Source organism: Mycteria americana, chromosome Z, assembly GCF_035582795.1.
Source record: "Mycteria americana isolate JAX WOST 10 ecotype Jacksonville Zoo and Gardens chromosome Z, USCA_MyAme_1.0, whole genome shotgun sequence".
Classification (NCBI taxonomy): domain Eukaryota; kingdom Metazoa; phylum Chordata; class Aves; order Ciconiiformes; family Ciconiidae; genus Mycteria; species Mycteria americana.
In genome coordinates this window covers 2,985,730-3,007,684 of record NC_134396.1, presented here as the reverse complement: position 1 = coordinate 3,007,684, position 21,955 = coordinate 2,985,730, and the positions used below count along the sequence as shown (strand labels likewise).

General features: G+C 62.2%; 1 protein-coding gene across 1 annotated transcript; it reads left to right on the top strand.

The window, feature by feature from the left end:
- The first annotated feature begins 688 nt into the window (after positions 1 to 688).
- ARID3C (AT-rich interaction domain 3C) lies at positions 689 to 21,510 on the top strand. The gene is made up of 8 exons (XM_075527336.1): positions 689 to 867; positions 1,602 to 1,979; positions 15,104 to 15,182; positions 19,020 to 19,203; positions 19,441 to 19,685; positions 19,997 to 20,266; positions 20,444 to 20,533; positions 21,368 to 21,510. The coding sequence occupies exons 1-8, from the start codon at positions 829 to 831 to the stop codon at positions 21,508 to 21,510; spliced, it is 1,428 nt and encodes a 475-aa protein (XP_075383451.1). The 5' UTR covers positions 689 to 828.
- Positions 21,511 to 21,955: the final 445 nt, after the last annotated feature.

Here is a 21,955-nt window from a genome sequence, read left to right as displayed (position 1 = left end):
TGTGCACAGGCTCCCCTGCACACACACGTGCGATGCGCTCACCTCTCCTGGTGTGCACAGATGTACGCGTGCTCAGACACTCTGCACGCACACATGCAGTGCACGCTCAGCTCACCCAGTACGCGCACAAGCACAGACCGACAGCACAAATGTACACACTCACGCAATGCGCTACCTTCTCCCAGCACACACGTTATCTATACATAGACAAGCCCTCTGTATACGTGTGCAGTGGGTGCAGCACCCACTTGCATGGGTGCACAGATCCCTTGCACACCCCTCCGACAGACTCCCCTCTCCCCACACATACATGTATGAATACCTGGACCCCCTCCACACCCCACTATGCACTCCCCTCTCCCAGCACCCCCATGCATGCGCGCCCTGCCCCCCCCCACACACACACTGCGGCCCGCCCAGCCCCCTGCGCCCCCGGCCCCATCCCCGCCCGCGGCCCCGCACAGGGCAGCCCCGGGCCGGCTCTCGGCAGGCCGGTCCCGGGGCGCTCCCCCGGGGCTGCCGCAAGCCCGGCCCTCCCCGGATGACTCCCTTGACGTGCGCTAGCAAATGGGAGCGGGGAGGGGTGTTGCTGCCTGCCTGCCACTTGTTGCAAAAAAAAAAAAAAAAAAAAAAAAGGAAAAAAAAAAGGGAAGAAAGAGAGAAAGAAAGAAAAGAGGGAAAAATCCCACCCACCCTCATCTGCTGCGGAATAAAAGAAATATCGGCGGGCGCGGCGCCATGTGAGCGGCGGGCCGGGACCGGGCGGAGCAGCCGGCCGTGCCCCCCGGGACGGCGGGGCGAGCCCCGGCGGCGCTCGGAGCCGGCGGCATGGTGGAAAACCCCAGCCTGGCGGCCAAACCCGCCCTGGTGAGGGCCGGCGCGGCCGCACCGCGACGGGACGGAGCGGAGGGGCCCCGGTAGCGCCGGGGTGCACGGTGGGAGCGGGGTGGGGGCACCCCCGCTGGGACAGGATAAGGCAGGGAGCGGGATGGGGGTCCCCGGTGGGAACGGGAGGAGGGTCCCGGGAGGACAGGGCGCCCGGTGGGACCGAGGGGGTATATCCGGCGGGACAGGGACAGGGTCCCCGGCGGGGCCGGGGCGCGGGGGGGGGGAGGCTCGGTAGGAGACGGTCCCCGGTGGGACCGTCGGGGCGGAGGTCTCCGGTGGGACCGGGGAGGGGTTCCCCGGTTGAGACGCGGTCCCCGGTGGAACCGGGGCGGGCGGTCCCAGCAGGACACGGGTCCCCAGCGGACCGAGGAGGGGGGCTCCCCACAAGACAGCGACGGGGGTCCCGGGTCGGACCTGTCCCCGGTGGGAGCGGGGAGGGCGTCCCCCGGAGGAGCGGGGATGAGGTCCCGGAGGGCCGAGTCCCCGGTAGGGCAGGGTGCCGGGTGGTCCCGGCGGGCGAGGCAGCCCCTCCGGCAGCGGGTGCCGCGCCCGGTGCGGCGGCAGCTCCGCGGCCAACTTTTGGGCAGGGCCCCCGGGAGCGAGAGGGAGAGCGGGTGGCGTGGGGGTGCTTCCTCCCCTCCCTCCTCCTCCTCCTCCTCCTCCTCCGGCGGCGGCGGCGGCGGCGGCGCTGAGGCCGTGCCCTGTGCCCGCAGCCGGCCGCCCCGCCGCGGGGGCCGGGGGCGGCGGGGGGGCTGCGCTTGGCGGCGGTGATGGAGAGCCTGCAGCGGCAGCAGGCGGCCCGCCTGGCCCGCGGCCCCGACGGCGCTCCCCGACGGCCCCCCGTCGAGCCCGGCCCCGGCCCCGGCCCCGGCCCCGGCCCTGGCCCCGGGCCGCCGTCCGCCGCTCCCCGCCGCCGCCCGGCCCCCGGCCCGCGCCCGCCGCCCGCCGCCGCGGGGGAGGAGGAGGAGGAGGAAGAGGAAGAGGAGGAGGAGGAGGAAGAGGAGGAGGAGGAGGAGGAGGAAGAAGGGGAGCCCCGCGACCCGCCGCCCCCCCCGCACCACGAGTGGACCTACGAGGAGCAGTTCAAGCAGGTAAGGAGGCATCTGCCGCACCGGCACCAGCACGGGCTGCTCCAGGCGGGCAGCCCCGCTGTCCCCCCACGGCCCCCAAACTCGGGGTTCAGCCCTTCCTGAATGGATGCTGCTTATGCTCCCCACTGCCCCCAAACCTTGTCTGCATCCCACCCTAAATGGGCAACCCCACTGCCCCAAGCCCCATCCCAGTCCCACCCCAAGCTGACATTCCCAGTACCCCTGTTAACTCCAGACATTATCACCATGCCACCCTAAATGGGAACCCCCCAATCCCCCTCCACTGGCCCCAAACCGCATCCCAGGCAAGCACAGTCAGTGCAACCCAACACCTCTGTCCCAGAGCCCCATCCTGCCCCAAATGGGTACCCCCTGAATGTTCCTCACTGCCCCTGTCCCTGAGCTCTGTCCCACCCCAACAGACATCCTCATGTGCTCCCCGTCTTCCTGCCACCAAGCCACATCCCCCCGCGCCTCATGTCCCCTACCTCCCCCATGTTCCCGCAGCATGATGGGGTGCCCAGTGTCCAGGCACTTCCCTGTGCCCACCCTGACCCATGCAGGCTACATCCCTGGTGCTTTCCATGACGGGCAAAATGGGGTGACCCCTGTCTTTGGAGGTTTTGTGGAGATGGACAAGGGCGAGGGCTCCGGTGCGTGGTCACCCCAAGGAGCTGGCGGGCGGTGGAACCGAGCTCCCCCATGTCTCCGTGGGAGCCCGGGTGTATTATGGCTGGTCGATGCTGCTCATTGATTTCCTACATTGGCTGGAGGGAGCAGCGCGTTGACCCTGTCACCTCACTCCCGATGGTCATAGGGGAGACCCCTGTGCCATGGAGATCTGGTGCAGGGACGGGACTCCTGGGGCTTGTATATAGGGTGGAGGAAAGGCCTCTGTGTATTTAATAACGTGCCCCTGCGCGTGGATCCTGCTGGTTGTGCAAGCCCTGGTTTGCATGTGGTGGGTGCTGCTTTGTGCACCAGTGTGAGTGTGGAAGTGTGGACTGTACAGAGCCAGGTCAGATTTGCGCTCCCCGTGTACTCGGCTTCATCATGCGGGGAGAGAAGGGTGACACTGGTGGCAGAGTGGCTGACAGGGAGGATGTGGCGAGGGGACAGAGCAGGCAGGTATGTCCCCATGCAGCTGATGTGTGGCTTTTTAGGATGGCACTGCTCAGGGGACAGTGGGATGAGGGGACGTACCGGCTTAGCCACAGTGGCACTGGCAGGAGGGGACGGGGACAGCAGCAGGGACCCGACTTCTGGGTGCCGTGGGGCCATGCCACTGCCTTTTCTGTTTCGAGATTGCACAGCGCGGTGTTATTTGGAGGGGCCAGGGCTCACACCCCTGGGCGCCCGCCTGCGAGGCGGCAGGCATGGGTGCAGGCAGGTTGCAGGCAGCATGTGCCCCGCGGCTGTGCCTGGGGAGGCTGCCAGCGCTGGACGCTGCCTCGAAAGCAAACCCAGGGAGGGCCGGAGTGGGTGCGCTGCATAGGCCGAATATCTCGTCCGGGAAGTGTTACATTACACCCCGCTGCGCAGAAAAAGGCTGACTGTCCGGTTCCCGGGGTCAGCCGGGAGGTGGGAAGCAGCTCCTCCCTCCCGGGCCTGGGGAGGCTTTACGCAGAGAAAGCATGCCCGGCATTTCTCTTCCTTCAGCCTCACACCCTGCTCCTGGCTGGGGCTGTCCACGCGCCCCGTGCGGGGCAGGAGCAAAGCCAGCAGCACGGTGGGAGTAGCAGGGAGGTGGATAGCAGGGGAGGTTGGTGTGGAGTGATAAATCCTGCCGCTGCTTCCTGGGGTGAGAGCTGGCTCCTTGCTTGCTTGCTCTCTTTTTTCTCTGACCCTGATCGGAAAGGCAATGGATTGCTGCTCCAGAGATCCACATGTGGGTTTTCCATCTGGTGGCATGCCCCAGCCAGCCCAGGGGACAGTGGGATGTCCCTTATGTTCAGTGCCCCCTGGGTGCACAGGGACAAGGCGACCGAGTGCCTCTGGGTGGCTTACACAGGATGGGGCAGGGAGAAGGGAGAGGAGTTACTGGGACCTGCCCTGACTTTGTGTGGTGCTGCCCTGTATGGGGTGGCAGTTTGGGGCAGGCTGTGCTGCCGGCTTGCCTTGGGGTCTGCAGGGTGGCTGTCGCTCCTGTCCCTCCCCTGTGATAAGCTGGGAGGGGATGTGCCCCTGCCTGGGAGGGGACATAGCCCTGCCTGGGAGAGACATGTCACCGTCGTTGTCGTCCCCCCCCCCCCCCTCCCCCCCGGTCCCTCCCCAGGCTGCAGGGCTGTGCCTCGCCCAGCCTGGGGAACAGGTTCTCTGCTCTCGGCAGGGGCTGAGCGGGCAGGGTGGCCATGGTCCGGCTTTTGGAGGTTTCCCAGGGGCTGGGCTGTGATGCTGTGAGACACGGAGGGCGACATGTGCCTGCTGGCAAGCTGCCTGGGCACTGGCAGTGTGGGCATGGGGGTCCTGGAGCCAGGGAGAGATCCTGGCACAGCTGGGGCTCTGGCTCCCACCAAGACCCCTTGCTCGGAGCTGCCCCATCCCAGTGTGGCACCATTGCCATCGCCCGGGATGGGTCTCAGGGTCTGTCCTTGCTGTCATCTTCCTGGCCGGAGGGGACAGCTAAGTGAACGGGAACCCCTCAGATCCAGGCTGGTTTGTGGAGGGTGGGCAGGGAGCCACTTCCCAGGCTCTCTGCAGTAAGGAGGGGGCCCTCAGGGGGATGGGGTGGGAGGCGGGTGCAGGACCAGTCAAGGGGGGGTTTCCATGCAGCGCATTGGTGCTAAAAATGGGAGCAGAGGATGAGGTCGCAGTGGAGAAAGCCATTGAGGGTTAATAGGCAAACGCTGCTTCGCCCAGGGGAGCATTTTGGGGAATCCCATGTGTTTGCCCTGGTTTTATACATTTCCTGAGGCACCAGTTGGGGGGGGGCTGGCGGGACCTTTGCTCTGATCTGGGAGGGCTGCTCTGATGTTACGGGGTTGTGAGACCCCCTCACCCCGGCCTCTTGCATCAGCTCCCGGCACCGGTCTATGTACACTTGATAAGGACACATGGGTAGAGACCTGGGCAAAGGTCCGGCAGGTCTTCCGCACCCAGCACTGCGAGGGAGCCCCAGTCCCAGGGTGGGGGGCACCGAGCGGGGTCTGACAGTGCACTACCCATGAACCCCCCTTCCCTGGGGATGGGGACACCACCAAGTTGCAATGCTACGGTGCTGCGTCATGCGTTTGACTTGGCAGGTGCTGGGAAGAGCCTGGCATTGCTGCTGCCAGCTCAGCCCCGTGAATTCAGCTTTCCCCCCTGGGGAGCCATGCACACACGTCGGGATGGGCGCCCTGGTTTCCTCCAAGTGATGGAAGAGCAGTGCCAGGACCCAGGGCTTCCCTCTCCATCCCCCGGCTCTTCCCGGAGGTTGCACCACAGGAAGGCTCTGGGCAGGAGGGACTCAAACGCCTGGGTTTTGTGCCCAGCTCTCCAGCAGTAGAGTGTTTGCTGGCAGGAGGATGCCTCGCCGGCACATTCAGACCCACCTGGTTGTGGTTGGGGGGGATCAGGACCCCTCGGAGCTCCTTCCTCCCTGCCCAGGAGCAGCTGGGGGGGATGAGCCCCAGCCAGCCCTTTGGGGACTCTTCGGGTGTCTGGTAGCCTCAGCAGTTAATTTGGCGGTGGCTAGCTTTGCCAGCAGCTGTTTGCCATCATCCTCAGCCAGTCCTAGGGTGGCTGTTCCTCCTCTCCTCATGGTGCTGCTCCTGCCCTGTCTGTCCCTGATGCTGGCAGTTGCCCCTTGCACCCACCTGCCCTTTACACGCATTTAGGCAGGGGCTCACCAGCTGTGAACGCATGCACTCACATCTCAAAGCCTGGAGGAAAGTGCTCCAAGTTGACCGTAGCCCTCCTTGTGCCACAGTCCTCCGCCCCACGCCTCGGGGTCATCCCAAAATGGGTTGGCAGGGCCTGCGGTGTGCACCCTCCTGCCTCCATCCCCATTGCTTTCTCCTGCGGGGTTGTCCCAGCCTGCCAGAGAATGGAGGTGGCTCAGGAGGGGGACCCCGGGAAGAGGGAGGTGGTCTCCCTGCCCCAGGCCCCCACCCCCCTTCCACCGCATCTTCAACCCAGGTGCAGGGGCAACAACCGCAGGGCTCCGGGGGCTAAATTAGAGGGTCTCTGGTTACACCGCAGAGGCGGCAGGGATGGATGTGGTGTTTGCTCCTGTCCACAGCTGCCTGGAGGCTTCTCACCAGCAAACCTGCAGGCAGAGCTCTGCCCTGGGGCCAGGACCACCTGCAGCAGGGAGGTGGCTGCGGCAGCAAGGGTCAGCATGCTAATCCCCGGCAGCAGCAGCTCCGTCAGTCCAGCACGAGTGCAGGGGCACAGGGCAGGAGCGGGGGGCTGCTGGGGTACGGCTGGGAGTGCATATAGAGTTGTTCTGGGCGTGTGTGTGCGTATGGACCAGCGTGAGTGTATGGATCCATGTAAGTGCCCATTTAAGTGTAGGGGTATGCCTGTGTATGTCTGAACCCATGTGAGTGCTGATGCGCGTGCGTGGACCCATATGAGTGCCCACGTGTGTAGGCATCCCTGGGAGACCCTATGTGTATGTACGGATCCGTATAAGTGTCCAAGTGTGTATGAACCCCTGTGACTGCTGGTATGTGTTTATGAACCTATATGAGTGCCCAGGTGTGTATGGATGTTGCCAAGTGAGTATGGACCCGTATGTGTGTGTGTGTAAGGGTGTGTATGGCAGCGTGTGTGTGCCCACATGCATATGGTGTGCCCGTGCATGTCTGAACACACCCGTGTGTATGTATAGGGACACGTGTAGTGTCCCAGTGGGTATGGACACTCCTGCGCAGGTATGGACCAGTGTCTCCGTGTACAGAGCCATATGGTCCCGTGGGTGTTTGGCGGCTGAGCTCCCTTCCACAACCACCCCTGCGCCCCTTGCCCCAGCCTATGGGGCTGAGCATCTGAGTCCTGGTGGGTGTCAGCCCTCTGCCCCTCCTGCTGCCCCCCAGGGCCCTTCCCAGCCCTGCTGCAGTCTGAGGGATGCCAAGAGCCTCAGCGGCTGCCGCAACACCATCTCCCAACTGGGGGATCCCAAGGGCTTGGTATCGGGGGCTCCAAACATGAGGTGTAAAAACTAATCACGGGTGGGAGAATAAAGGCGCTGCAGGCGGGAGAGGAACGCCGGAAAGAGCCCCCACCCCGCAGCTGCCCCCCCGGCTCCGTCCCCAGCTCCTGCCCTGGAATCGGATGTGAGTAGGGAGTTCGGGGGGGGATGCACCCCCTTGCCGACTTGGGCCTCCGCTAATCCTCTAATTGGGTTAATAATGGAGGTAAATCCCCTGTGCAGCAGCAGGCTGGGCAGGGCTGTGGCGGTGGGGGGATAGGGCCCCAGGGAGGTGGGATCTGGTCCCACCGGGGTGCCCATGGGGTTTTGCAGCTGTGTGGGGGTGTGGGAGTGAGCTCAGGTGTGCTTGGGGGTCAATGTGCACAGGGAACAATGTGTATAGGAGGTGTGTGAGCGTGCACCAGGGACAGAGTGTATAGGGAATGCATTGAGCATGCACAAGGTGTGTGTGGGTGTGCAGGGAAAGCGTGTATAGGGGTTGTGTGAGTGTGCACAGGATGTGTGTTTAAGTGCACAGGGGGAACGTATAGGTGATGTGGCAGCATGCACAGCAGGTGTGTATGTGTGCACAGGGAGAGTGTATACGGGATGTGTGAGTGCACAGAACGTGTGTACAAAAGGAGAGTAGGTATAGGAGGTGTGTGAATGTGCACAGGGTGGGTGGGTATGTACAGGGAGAGTGTGTAAAGGGGATGGATGAATGTGCACAGGGAGTGTGTGTGCACAGGAAGAGTGTATAGGGGATGTGTGAGCATGCATGGGGGACTGTGTGTGCAGAGAGAGAGCACGTATAGGGGCTGTGTGAGCATGCACGGGATGGTGTTTGCCCAAGGAGAGCGTGCCTGGAGGTGAGTGTGTGCAAGGAGAGCATGCACATGATGTGTGCGTGTGCAGAGCAAGCTGGAGCCTGTGTGAGTGTGTGGGTGGGGGTACGCTGGGTGTGTGAGCGTGCACAGGGCAAGTGTGCTGGGCACTGTACACGGGGGCTGTGGTGACCTGTCCCCTGGGGCACAGGGCACCCATGGGGATGCCCGCATTGGCAGGGCCACGTTCCCCCACTCTAGGCTGCAGCTCAGGGTTGCTCCATCCTGGATCCAGCGTCCACATTCCGTGTCTGGTGGTGGGGTGGGAGTGAGCACCAGCCACCGACGCCCTTGGCTCTTCCAGTGGCGGAGGTGGGGACGGGGTCTCTGTTGAGGGGGTTGCCACCAAGCCTTCCTCCCCCATCATCCCTTCAGAGCGGCCGGAGGAAGGGGCTGGGGCCGGAGGTGCACGGTGGGGTCACCAAGCAGCCAACGCACATCCCAGGCATGTGCACAGCCCCCCCCAGGTGTGCACCCCCATACTCACCCAGCCCTGTAGCGGGTGTGTGGATGTACAGACCCCCACGTGTGCAAGCACACACCCCGTGTGCACACCTATGCACATATAGCGAGTGTGAGCATGCATGTCCCTTGGGGGACACCTGGGGCGGTGCTGGTGCTGGAGGGGCGTCCCCTAGCTCCGGTCACCCTGGGAGGGAGGGATCGAGGGGGAGGCAGGGATGGAGAGGAAAGCAAGGATGGAGGGGGAGGCGGCGGCGTGGCAAGCGCTGGCGGGTCAGGGAGGTTAACCCGAACAAATCCCCTCATTGACTCTCTGCCTGTTCAGCCGTGAACGACTAACAAGGGGCTGAGCGTGGGGGACGCGCGCTCGCCAGGAGCCAGGACACCCTCCCGCCCACGGCGCCGCAGCCCCCAGACAGACAGATGTAGGACAGTGGGATGGCAGGACGGGGATCCAGATGGTGCCTGCAGTGGCACCATGCAGCAGGTTTCCTCTGGACATGTGGCTCCAACCCCCAGGGGAGCCATGCTAGCACCCTGTGCCTCAGTTTCCCCTCCTGCAAAATGGGTTGAGGAGGAGGCTGGGAACCCTGCGAACCTCCCCTTCACCCCAGGGCCAGGCTGCAGGTGGGGGGCTGCCTTCCCAAGGCCAGCATTGCCAGCAAAGAGTCCCTCACCTAGCACAAAGCCAGGTTAATGTTTGAAGCAGGCAGCTCTCCCGGGAGCGGCGGCACCCGCCGCGGCGGGGAGGGGGGTTTTAATGACCTGCTGGATCCGCCGCATTATCAGCGCTGATTAAACCTGCTGCTCTATAAAGCACTGTTAAATATTAAGCATGATGAAAGGCTATGGGGGGAGCCATGGCACTGGGAGAGGGCTCCGGACAGGAGCGTCACACCAGTGGAGTGACTGCTGAGACTGGGGATGTTGGGGTGAGCAAGCACCCCCGCACCCATTGGGGCTGTGGGGTCAGGGGCGCAGCCCCCCCTCAAGAGCCAGCAGCGCCTTCGAATGCGGCCAGCATCTGGGCAAAGCCATCCCGTAACCATTAACTTATTAACGGCTGGCGGCGGAGGCGAGTGGTGGCTCGCAAGGTCAGGGGGTGGTTTGTGCCCGGCGGGGAGCAAGCTGCCCCCCAGCTCCAGGGACAAGGGGGTGGACTTGCAAACTCTTGGCTCCCTTGTGTGTGCCCCATGGTGGGGGGGCTCTGGCTGTGGCCGTTCTTGGGGTCCCTGCACCCTGGAGTGCACAGGGCTCTGCACCACTGGGAATAGCCAGTCTCTGTGGTTGCAAGCCTGAGAGGTAAACTGAGGCACTGACGGCTTTGCCATCCCCCCATCCCATCAGGACATAGTGGGGGACACCCCAGTGTCCAAGTGCCTGGCCGTGCACCATATCCCTGGGGAAGGAGCCAGGGACCCCCAGCTCAGAGACGATAGTGATGCTCCGGAGGGGTGCAAGGACTCCAGAATAGCCTGTCAGTGGTTGGCCACCCATGGCATGCGGCTGCACCCCGGGGGGCTGGGGTTGTGCACGGAGAAGAGCATCGCCTGAGCTCCCTGCGTGAACAGCGGCCAGATGGAAAAATTAGCAGTGCGGCTAATCAATGTGGTGCATATTAAGCGGCTCGGGGTTGCGGGGTGGGATGCGAGGCAGGGGGGAGACAAGCAGGGTCCAGGATCGATACGGCTCATATTAAGTGGATTAAATCCTGGTTGCCGATCTCACCCCTTGCTGCCAGCAGGAGGTGGCAGCTGAGCAGGGGCTGCGGGGGGTCTCGCTGCGATCGCTTCCCTTGGCAGCAGGGCTGTGGGGAGGCCATAGGGGTGGCTTACCTGGGCAGGGCAGCCTGGAGATGCCTGGGGGGTGGCTTAGCACCTCACCGCATCCTTCCTCTGTCTAGGGGATCAGCTGGGCTATGGCATGCCAGCGACCCCAGCTCCAGCCCTACAAGCCCTCCCCACCCCACTCCCGGGTGAGTGAGAGGTGCTAATGATGTTATTTAATCGCGGTGAGGAGGAGGGGGAAGCACAAGGTCTATTCGCGTCCCTTTAATAAAACATGTTCGACCGGCTGACCTTTAACCTGCCCGACAAGCCCCGTTATCCCCATCCCTTAAGGAATAAAGACGTCGCCATGGCAATGGGATGACGGGAGGGAGCGGAGTCCCCGGAGCTGCACCCGGGGTGGAGTGGGGATGAGGACATCCTGCTCCGGCCCTGCACCAGCACCCGAGTGGCGGTGCGGGGTGTAGGTGGGGCGGTGCTGGGGGTGCTGCGGCTTTTGGGGGGGCCAAGCACTGTGGATAGGGTCCCCGAGGTTGGCAGAGCAGAGCTGCGCTGTGCACCGGCGGGATATCGATCCCCGGGCTTGACAGTTTAATACTTCTGTTTATAGAGGAATATAGTTACATCGATGGCGTTAAATGAGTTACTAATTATATCAATACAAACACGATTAAAAGGGTCCTTGCTCATAGGTCACCGCAAGCAGGAGCCGCTGCTGGCATTGCACAACTGCCCCCAGGCAAGGCCTGCCCAACTGCTCCGAGGTGGATGGGATGCTCTGGAGTGGTGTGTGCCCCTGCGGGGTGGGAGGTGTCCATCTGGGGGTCTGTGCCTGTCTGGGGTTGTGCGTGCCCATCTGGGGCTGTGCATGCCCATATGGGGCTGTGCGTGCCTGACTGGGGTTGTGTGTGCCCATCTGGGGTTGTGCATGCCTGTCTAGAGTTGTGCATGTCCATATGGGGTTGTGTATGCATCTATGAGGCTGTGCATGCATGTATGGGGTTGTGCCTGCCCATCTGGGGTTGCGAGTGCCCGTCTGGGGTTGTGCATGCACATACAGGGTTGTGTGTACACATGCGGGGTTGTGCATGTCCGTCTGGGGTTGTGCATGCACATCTGGGGTGCGTGCCCGTGCAGGGCTGTGCATGCACGTATGGGGTTGTGCATGCTCGTGCAGAGTAGTGTGCACCCAGGAAAGGCTGTGCATGCTCACCTGGGGTTGTGCCTGCCCACCTGGGGTTGTGTGTGCCCATGGGAGGCTGTGCACATCTGGACATGGTTGTATGTGCCTCTGTAAGGGATTTGTGCCTGTGCAGGTTGTGTGTGCATGTAAAGGGTTGTGCACACTCACATGATGTTCTGTGTGCCCATGCACGGTTGTGCACACCGATGCAGGGTTGTGCATGCTTGTGCAGGGTTGTACGTGCCCGTGCAAGCTTGTGTGTGCCCCTGGGGGGGATGTGTGTGCATGTACAGGGTTGTGCACATGCTTGTGTGGAGTTGTGTGTGCCCATGAGGGGCTGTGCACACTCATGTGGGGTCATGTGTACCCACACAAGGCTGTGCACACTCATGGGGTTGTGTGAGCCCATACAGGGCTGTGCATGCCTGGGTAGGGTTGTGTATGCTTGTGTGGACTTGTACACACCCCTGTGGGGTTGTGTCAGCTCGTGTGGGGTTGTGTACACCCACGCGAGGTGTATGTGTCCCCACAGGGATTGTGTGTGACCCTGGGGGGTTGTGATCTCCTGCTTAGGTGGTTCATCCCCAAGCGAGGCAGGAAGGGACTGCTGTTCCCAACCTGCAGGAGGAGGAGGAGGAGGGTGAGTGGCAGGGCCAGGAGCCTTGCGTAAGGGATGGAGTTGGCTCCTTCCTCAGGGCTGGGGCTGTCTGGGGGTCCCTCCTTGCCTGGAGGCTGTGGCAGACCACCACCCTTGCCATCACCCATGCTACCACCCATGCCACCACCCATGCCACCCTTGTGCCGCTCCTGTGAAGCTGTGATGCTTGGATCCCGTAGCCAGCCTTGGCTGGGACTCAGCCTACCCCCATCAGCAAGAATCCCCCAAACCCACCTCCTTTCCAGCCTGAGCATCCCCAAATCTCATGGGACATCTGGTGCATCCCTGGCACACCCAAGGACCCTGCCAGCGTCCCCTGTTACTCGGCTCCGCTCTTGGCTCCGCTTAAAAGCTGACCTTTGCTCCCCGTTTGATTTAATGTGTTTTTGCATCTTGGTGCCCCACAGATAAAAGGTTAGAGGTTAATAAATGGTGGAAAAATAGGTCCCAGCACTTGGAGGTCACACCTGTTTCTGGGGCTGGAAGCAGTGGCAGCATGCGCCGGGTGGGATCCTGCCTGGCTTGGTGGTAGGAGAAACACAAGTGGCACCGGGGGGCCTGGTGGAGACGTGGGTGCAGGAGCCCACCCGCTGGGTTGACCCCCTGGGAAGGCGGTGGCTTTGCCCTGCTGTGGGATGGGCAGCGGTTGCCGGTTTTGGGGGGTTTGCTCCTGCTTTGACAAGCCAGGAGATCGCAGGGGGTGGAAACGGCCTTGGCGTGGAGCAGTGGGGGTCGGAGCCCTGCTGCAGGCAGGGACAAGCAGGGAAATGCAGGCAAAGCCTGGCTCACACAGCCTTCCCGGGGCAGAAATCAAAGCAGCCCCCTGGAGCTCTGCTCCGAGCCTGACCTAGTTACCGTAATCGATGGCTCGAGGAGCTCCTGGGAAAGGGCAGGCGATGAGGAGGGGGCACAGAGCAGGGAAGGGAGCACCACGGTGGAGGGGAGGGACAGGGTGCTGGCACCCACAGGTCAGGGCACCCGAGAGCACCCTGCTGCAAGGAGGGGATGGGTTAGTGGCACCCAGAGGGCAAGGAAGGGGCAGGGATGGAGCACCATGGAGTGGCTCGGAGCCAGGCAGTCGGCGCCCATGGGTGTGATGGGAGACTGGCAGTAGCACCCATAGACTAGGTGAGGGACAGGCAGCTGGCATCCATGGCTTAGATGAGGACGTGTGTTAGATGTGTCTGTCCAGTGATGGGAACCGTGTGGAGTCTGTAGGAGCATCCCTGCATCCCTGTGTGTCCCCATGTCCCCCCATCCCTGCATCCCCACATCTCCATGTCCCCCAAGTCCCTGCATCCCCACATCCCTACGTTCCCATGTCCCTGCATTCCTGCATCCCCATATCCCTGCATTCATGCGTCCCCATCACATCCCTGCATCTCCCCATCCCCACATCCCCGTGTCCCCGGAGCCTGACACATCCCCGCAGCCCAGCTCCCTTTATCTGCCCGGTGAATGATGTGCTGTGTGGAGGGGGGGGGTGCTCCCTTTCTATTGGTTTTTAACGGCCTTTCCCAGCACAATTGTTTTTTAAACGACTCTATTTTGTGCCTGACTTTGTTTTCTACCTTGCATTTCTTTGTATATGTTTTGGAAATCCATTCTGGACTGCTGAGTTTTGTTTCTTTTCAATGGCTTTAAATTCTTACCGGGCTCACTGGGAGGAATTGGTGTCTATAGCGCCTTCGATTGGTGCTAATTTTTCCTTCATGTGCTCTGACTTTTACTGCTAGGCCATCGATCTGGCGGGCTCCAATTTGTCATGGTCACCCAGGCTCTGTGCTGGAATCAGGCGAGCCCTGGCTTTCGCACGGAGCCGGCGCTTCGTGTCTCTGGTGTAGGGGCTGCACTCGCCTCCCCAGTGCTGTCCGTCAGCTCAGCCTGGGGGGTTGTGTCCGTGTGTCCGGAGCTGCGTCCATGCAATACACATAAATATGTGCACAGCCGTACACATGTGTCTGTGCAACCTCGTGCACGCTCACCGGCTTGTACACATGCCGGTGCACCCACAAACGTGCCGGAACACACAAGCACCAGTGTTGGTGCACACATGGCGCTGCACTTGTGGTTTTGTGCTCGTGCACTTGCACACAGCGCACACACATCTGGCTTTGCACACACGCACCCACTGCGGGAAGTCCTTGTGCCTTGCAGGGATGTGTTGCTGCCATGCTCACACCCTGGTCCCCGTATGCAGCTGAGGAAGGTGGATTTGAAGTCCACATGCCCGGCCAGGGGAGATGTCTTTGGGGTCACCATGCCCAGCCGAGGGAGGAGGATTTGGCAGCGTGTCCCTTTGCAGAGGCACTTCACGCTATCCCTGGCCATCAGTCAGGCCCTGTCTTGCAGTGACACAGCTCAGGCCATGCTTATCAGGTCATCGATAACCCTGTCACCCCAGTCAAGTGGGGCAGCCCCAGTGTTCGCAGCTCCCTCACTGGCACCCAGTGCCATGGCCCTGCTGGCTCACCCTGCCCCTAGAAGGGACCAGCATCTCCACCGCATGGGTGGATGCGTGTCCCTGTGAATGAGGACGCTGATCCCATGCTGGGACCTGGTGAACACTGTCACTGGGCAGTGCCAGGAGGCTGCTGAGCCAGAGCAGGGCTGAGCATCCCGGTCCCAGGGACCTGCCTGGGGGCCTGGGATTTGCTGCTGCTCTGTCTACATTGGTATCATCTTCCTGGGCTGAAATGCTGTTGTCCCTCTGCCTAGCGAGGAAAGGGACAGAGAAACTGAGGCACTGATGCAGTGTCTCTGCAGCAAGGCTGTGAAACAGTTGGTTGTGTGTGAGGAGCCAGCGCCAGTCCCCAGGCACGGGGAGAGCCCAGCGTTGCTGGCAGGGAGGGTGCGCCGGGGGGGTCCGGTCCACGGGGCAGGGAGAGCCTCTCTGCTGGCAGAGAGGGCAAGTGGGGCCAGGGGTGATGCCAAGTCCTGGCACAGGCAGGGGCCTTGATCCTGGCATTGACCGTCTGTGCCTTGCACACCCACATGTGCCGGCAGTGCTGACTCCTTTCTCTCCTGCCCCCAGCTCTACGAACTGGACGAGGACCCAAAACGCAAGGAATTCCTGGACGACCTCTTCAGTTTCATGCAGAAGAGAGGTAAAGGTGGGTGGCTGGGGTCAGTGCTGCTGGCACCCCTGCCCCGGCTGCCTGAGGGGGCTCATGGCATGGCACCAAGCTGCTGCGGGTCTCTACAAGCCCCCCAGGCAGGTCCTGCGGGGCGTCCCCCCACCATCTCCTACACACACTCACATGCGTGAACTCACACTCAGCAGATTTGCCCAAATTGCCCCAGGCAGACCCCCCCCACGGCGTGCCTGCTGGCCAGAGGGTCTCCCCTGCACTCCCCCCCACCCCCAGTTGGGGCTGGTGGCAATGCCGATTGCGATGCTGTTAGCCCGTCGATACCCATCAGCGATGCCCAGCAGGGATGCCCACTAGCAATGCCCGGCGGGGATGCCAGTTAGCATATGCCTTGGTGACAACCGTTAGCGACACCCGTTAATGATGCCCATTAGCAGTGCCCGTTTGCAGGGCCTTTTAGTGATGCCTGGTGAGGATGCCCGTAGCAGTGCTCGTTAGCAGTGCCCGGTGAGGATGCCCGTTACTGGCACCTCTTAGCGATGCCCTTGGTGCCGCAGGAGTGGGGTCAGCGATCCGGGCAGTGCCGGGCACCCAGGGGTTAAGGGCTCGCCAGCCAGCCCAGCCGCATCGGAAATCTTTGCTATCGCCATGGGGGGCCGAGCTGGCTCCCGGGGACTCGATAAATGCTTTAACCTTCGCCCTCCCCGGCCAGGCCTGCGACAATTAAAAGTTGCCGAGCGCGGGCGTGTGGCCGGCCGTATTAATTAGAGCCTTTTGCCGGTGTGTGGATTAATGAACATGCCGCTCAATAGCCAGTAAACCCCAGGCAGAGGTTAATGCCAAGCTAATTAACGGGGGAAGGCTGGTGGGGGGGTGCAGGAGCAGCGGAGCTGGCTGTGTGCGGGGCGAGGGTGGGCAAAAAGAGGCAGTCACCCCTAAGTCATGCCCATGGGAAGGGTGGTGAGGGGCCCACCCACCCACAGGGTGGCAGTGATCGACTTTCGGGTCAGGCTGAGACCCCACAAACTCGTTTCACTCAGGGCTGTGCTGCAGGCTCTGGCACAGCCATGGGGCTCACACTGGAACCCAGTTCGAGATGCGGGGGCTGGCTACTGCCCCGTGGGTATCCCTGGTCCCCCTGGCCCTGGTGCAGGGCTGTGGGGAGCGAGCAGGAGCTAGTGCTAGCTTGGCTCCCCAGCATCCATCAGCCGCAAGATTCATGGGCTGTTCCGCGGCTTCATTATCTCTCTCTCCAGAGCTAATTAACTCCCTCGCCATTGGGGCCGGGCCTAATTAAGCAAGCACCTGGTGGTGCGGGGAGGGAGCCTGATGCTTCTCTGTCTATGCTGCTCCTCATCCCCCCGTGTCCAGCTGTCCCGCTCCTGTCCCCTCTGTCCCATGCCTCCCCAAGCGGGTGGCATCCCCCAGGAAGGGAAGGCAGGTGTGTGGGTGCGGGTGTGCTGGTGTGGGGGTGCGCATGTGGGTGTGTGGGTGCAGGTTTGTGTGCGCCTGTTGGAGGAGTGGGGGATTTTGGAGCTAGGTAGCAAAAAGAAAGGGGGCAGGGGGGCTGCAGGGCAGGGACAGCATCCCGGGGGTCATCGAGAGCTGACTGAGAAGCAGCACCCATGAGCCAGTGTGGGTGCTGCTGGGGCACCCAGGGGTGCATGGGCAGGGGGCTGTGACCCCCGGGATGTGTCCCTGAGGTGGCAGGGGGCCAGGGGGATTGATGCCTACGGGGTGAGCCCTAATGAAAGAGGCTGCATCCCCCCTACTGTCTGTCAGGGCATTTGTCAGAGGGGTGGAAAATTAGTGGGGCTGAAATATGGGCTGGGAAAAGCCCCACTGGGGGGGACATTGGGGACCCCATGGCACGGGGCAGGTCACCCAGCCTCAGTGGCACATGGGGGTGACTGCTGGAAGGGATCTGGGGGAGCAGGGATGAGGTATCACCCCCATCAGAAATGGGGTGCAGGCAGTGGGGCACCTCATCCCCATGCCCTAACCTCCATGGCACCCCCAAAAGTGGTGAGCTGGGATGTAGCGGGACTATTTCTGCATTTGCTCACCGCGGGTCTGCAGGGCCCCCCCGTCCCCCCGCTGAGCCAAGGGCCCTGCCGATAACACGGGGCCGTTAATCAATCAAGGAGCTAATTGCAGCGCCACAATGGCCGCATCACCTCCCCGGGCTTTTGTGCTGCTTGCCCTGGCCGGGCCGGGCCATCACTCTGCGGGGACGCAGACAGGTCCCTTTGTCAGCGGGACGGGCACCAGCCGCCCGCCCCGCGCAGCCCCGAGATTAATGGCAAGCCGCTTTCATTAGCCATCGTGGCTGGGGAGGGGGGAAGAGAAAAGAAGTCTGTGGGCCATCAATCGGGGGCTGAGACCCCACAAACTCGTTGGCATGTTGGGGTGATGGGGAGCCCTCGAACTGGGCACCCCCGAGGTGACGGGGCTGGTGTCGGCAGCCCCTGGGCAGGGCTGCAGCACGCCCTGCAGCACGAGGAGCTATCGGCCGATATCAAGTCGATATCTCTGCCTTTTTCCCAGGAGGATAAACTCCTCTCCCCCTTCCCAACTGGGTGAACAACACAGACACACAAAAAAAAAAGTTAAATGAACTCAGTAAAGGAATAAAAAGAGCTCATTTTTCAGGCTTATGTGAAGAAGCCGAGCCAATATCAGGGCCATAAATTAGGGATGCTGGAGGATGGCAGTGAGTGACGGCTTCGTTTGAGGGGCAAAGCGCAGCCGTGACAGCCTCCCCTGGCCAAATGGATGGCTTTCCAATACCACCCGCGCCCCGCAGGAGGAATAAATATGGGGTGGGATGGGACAGGACGGGATGGGATGGGATGGGATGCTCGTCCCTCCTTGCCCTGCTGCAGCCCCCAGCTGCTGCCTGGACCATTGTCCCGAGGCACCGTGGGGGAGAGCATGGCTGTGGGGCTATTTGGGGGTGCTGGGGAAGTGGGGAGGGGGTTACAAACAGACCCAGTGGCTGTGGGGACCATGCTGGTCCATACTGGGCTCACAGAGCCCTGGTGACTCCATGTCCCCTCACCTCATGGCCTTGGTGGGGGGGTGATGCTGGGGGACCAGGGGGGTCAGGGTCTCTACTGAGGTACTTGAAGGGGATTTGGGGTCAGGTCTCTTGAGGGGGAGCACTGAAGGCCTTTAAGCATTCAGGGGGGCTGCTGGGGGGATCTATGGGGTGGGGAGTCTCTCTGGGGACTCTTGGGGGAGTCCTTCTCTATGAGGCTCGGAGGGGGATTTTTAAGAGAGAAAACCTCTCTATAGGGAGTTTATAGAGTGAGTCCCTCCAGAAGGGTTATGGGGGGAGTCCCTCTTCAGAGAGGGTTATAGGGTGAGTCCCCTTATAAAGTCTAGATGGGGTCTGTCTTTATGGGGCTCTGAAAAGGGGTTACAGAGAGAGTCCTTCTAAGGTGCTCTGAGAGATTTTGGGGGCAGATGATCTATAGGGAGCTGTAAGAGTTGTGGGGGGACAACCCTCTCTACGGGCCTCTGGAGGAGGCAGTTTGCCCATCCCACTGTGCCCCCACATCACAGCTGAGACCATACCCGACCCCACCGACAGCTCCATCAATGGAACCCTGTGCCAGCATGCCAGGGTCTGCCCCGCTCACGGGCACGGTGCCACTCTCCCAGGCACCCTGGGGTCCTGCCTGCACCCCCTGTGCCCGTGGGTGCTCACCCGGGCACAGAGGGACGCATCTCCCCTCGGGGGCAGCTGGTACCTGCAGTGGCAGTGGGGACAAGGTGGGGGCCATGTCCCCAGGGAGTGAGGGTCCCTGTGGGCTCACCTCGCACCCTTTTTTCTCTCCCATGTGCGGCTGGAAGGGACGCCTGTGAACCGTATCCCCATCATGGCCAAGCAAGTGCTGGACCTGTACACACTGTACCGACTGGTGACGGACAAGGGTGGTCTGGTCGAAGTCATCAACAAGAAGATCTGGCGGGAGATCACCAAGGGCCTCAACCTACCTACCTCCATCACCAGCGCTGCCTTCACCCTCCGCACACAGTGAGCGCCCGGTGGTGGCAGTGGGTGGGGGACACCCACCGTGGGGCACCCACCCTGGGGCACCCACTGGCTTGGATGTCCCAAAGTCCTCACCGGGGTGCAGCATGGGGTGCCCCAAAGGGGGATGGAGGGCTCTGCCCCTCCCCAGATGCCATCTCCACCCCTGTCCCTGCTCAGCACAGGGCTGGCCGGGAGGCGCATGATGCTGGGTCTCATCCTGGCTCTCTCCCCGTGCAGATACATGAAGTACCTGTACCCCTACGAATGTGAGAAGCGGGCGCTCAGCTCTCCCGGGGAGCTCCAAGCCGCCATCGACAGCAACCGTCGGGAGGGACGGAGGCAGACTTTTGGCACGGCTCTCTTCAACTACTCGCCAGCTGGCACCCCAACTCTGCTGGGCTCCCCCAAAATGCCTCTGCCAGCTCTTAGCATCTCCACACACGGCTGCGGCCAGCTTGGCCAAGTGCACGCTGTTAAGAAAGGTGGGTGAGGACCACATCTGACCCGGGGCAGGCGTCTCTCCCCAGGGATGGACACTACTCTGGCAGCAGGGGTGTTCCCTCTCTGCTCTTGCCCTTTTTGCTTGGGAAAAATAGGAACAATTTTGTTCTTTTAGTCCCTCTCTGGGACTGAGAAAGGTTTATTTCTCCTGGCTTTGGAGGAGGACCAAGCCCAGATGCTGGGGGTCGTGGCCCACCCTGCTCCATGCTAGTGGGATGGAGGTGGCACCGGCTGGAGATGGGGAGATGGGGTGGCGATGGGGGGACCTGCTGAGGTCTCTCGGTCATTGCAGAGGACGGCGTGCTGGCGGCAGCAGTGCCGGGGCGCATCGCTATCCCGGTGGGACTGGCTGGCCACCATCTCGCAGCGGCACAAGCAGCAGCCGCCTCACAAGCAGTGGTGCTGGAGCAGCTGCGGGAGAAGCTGGACACAGGGGAGCCCCCGGAGAAGAAGGTGGCCCTGACGGCAGAGGAGCAGCAGCGGCTGGTGCAACACGCCCTGCAGCACAACCTCCTGGCTGTGGCCTCCCAGTTCCCCATGAACGTCAAGATCTCCAACCGAGGTAGCGAGGTGCAACACCTCAGCTTGGGTCACCCCATCCCCTGGCACCCCAAGAGGGAGCAGCAGCGGCTGGAGAGGAGCATGGATGCCCGGAGAGGCCGGGGCCCCGCTTCTTTCTATTGGGCAGGTTCTTGCTTCTGTTTCTCTTAACGCTCATATTGGTATTTCCTTTCCCCAGATGACAGACAGGAGACCGCATTGAACCTGTCCACCAACGGCATTAGCAGTATCAACATGTCAATAGAAATAAATGGAGTTGTCTACACAGGTAAATAGAAGGGCCGCTTGGCCCGTGTAATTGCGGCCGGGAAATCCAATAACTTATAGCCACTGCCTGGCCAGCAAGTCCTTCCTTCAATCTGATGTCTTTACTATAAAATCCATCGTAATGAAGTGGCAGGGCCTGGGGAGAGGGGGCAGGAGAAGGAGGGGGTCAGCGAGGATGGAAATTGGCCCCCAGCAGGGGTAGCAATGAAGGGCCAAAGTGAGGGATGGATGGATGGATGGATGGATGGATGGATGGACGGATAGATGGATGGACTCGGTCTGAGAAGTGCAGAAAGGCACCTGGGGCCATCCCCCACCACAGGGTCCAGCAGTCAGGGCTTGGATTTGGGGTCGCGCCGATGCTGGTGTGCCCAGAAGGTCTCTGGCTGGGTGCAGGGGTTGGCTGGTTGCAGAGCATGGCATTGGGTGCAGAGCAAGATGTTGGGGTGCTTTGCTGGAGCAGAGGCGTCTTTGGGGTGCCGATGTGCACCTACCTGGTATGGTTCACCTCATGCCCCCCAACTCCCTGCCTGCCCCGCTGAGACACCCCCAATTAAAATCGATGGCTTTTCCTTCAGGACTTAAATATTTAACGAGCTGCAAAGCTGAGGGCTAATCAGCACGTGGGGCTGCCAGCCAAATGGTCCCAGGCCACCCAGGGGCTGCCCCATGTGGGTGAGGGAGGCTGGGCCAGGGGAGGCACCGAGGGTGATGGGGGGGACTGGAGCACACACAGGGGTGCTGGTCCCACCCTCCCCAGCCTCGGTGCTGGGGGCCAGGTGAGCGGAGCCCCCAACCGTGGGCTTACCCTAACCCCCTTGCTCTTGCTTCCCAGGCGTCCTCTTCGCCCGCCGGCCCCCAGCCCCGCCGGCACCCGGTGGAGGGAGCACCCAGAGCCGGCTGAACCCTGTGCCCCCCCCGAACCCACTGCTCCCAGCCCCCTCGCACAGCCACACTCCCGCCAGCGCCTCGCCGTAGGGGAGATGGCCCCCCACCCCCAAAGCAGCTGCGGGTCCCCAGGGCCTGAGGGGCTGAGCTGTGGGACCCAGCTGGGCCACCAAGGTGGGATGGGGGACCCGAAGGTGCCTCTTGCTGCAATACTGAGCTGTGTCCGTGCAAGGCTGTGGGAGCCCACGTGGCCCCTTTTGTCCCTTACCCCCGTGTGTGGGACCCCTTCCCCGCGCGTGCCCCCTGACACACGCACCGTCCTTCCCAGGTGCCCCCCCCCGTACAGCTCCTGCCTGCCCTGCTGCCTGGGGCACCCTTGGGCCCCGCATGCTGCATCCCCTACCCACTGCAGCCCCTATACACACCTCAATGCACACACTGTGGCCCCTATACCCACCTCAGTGCACGCACTGTAGCCCCTATACACAGCTCAGTGTGCACCCTGCATCCTCACATTGCCATGCTCAATGGACAC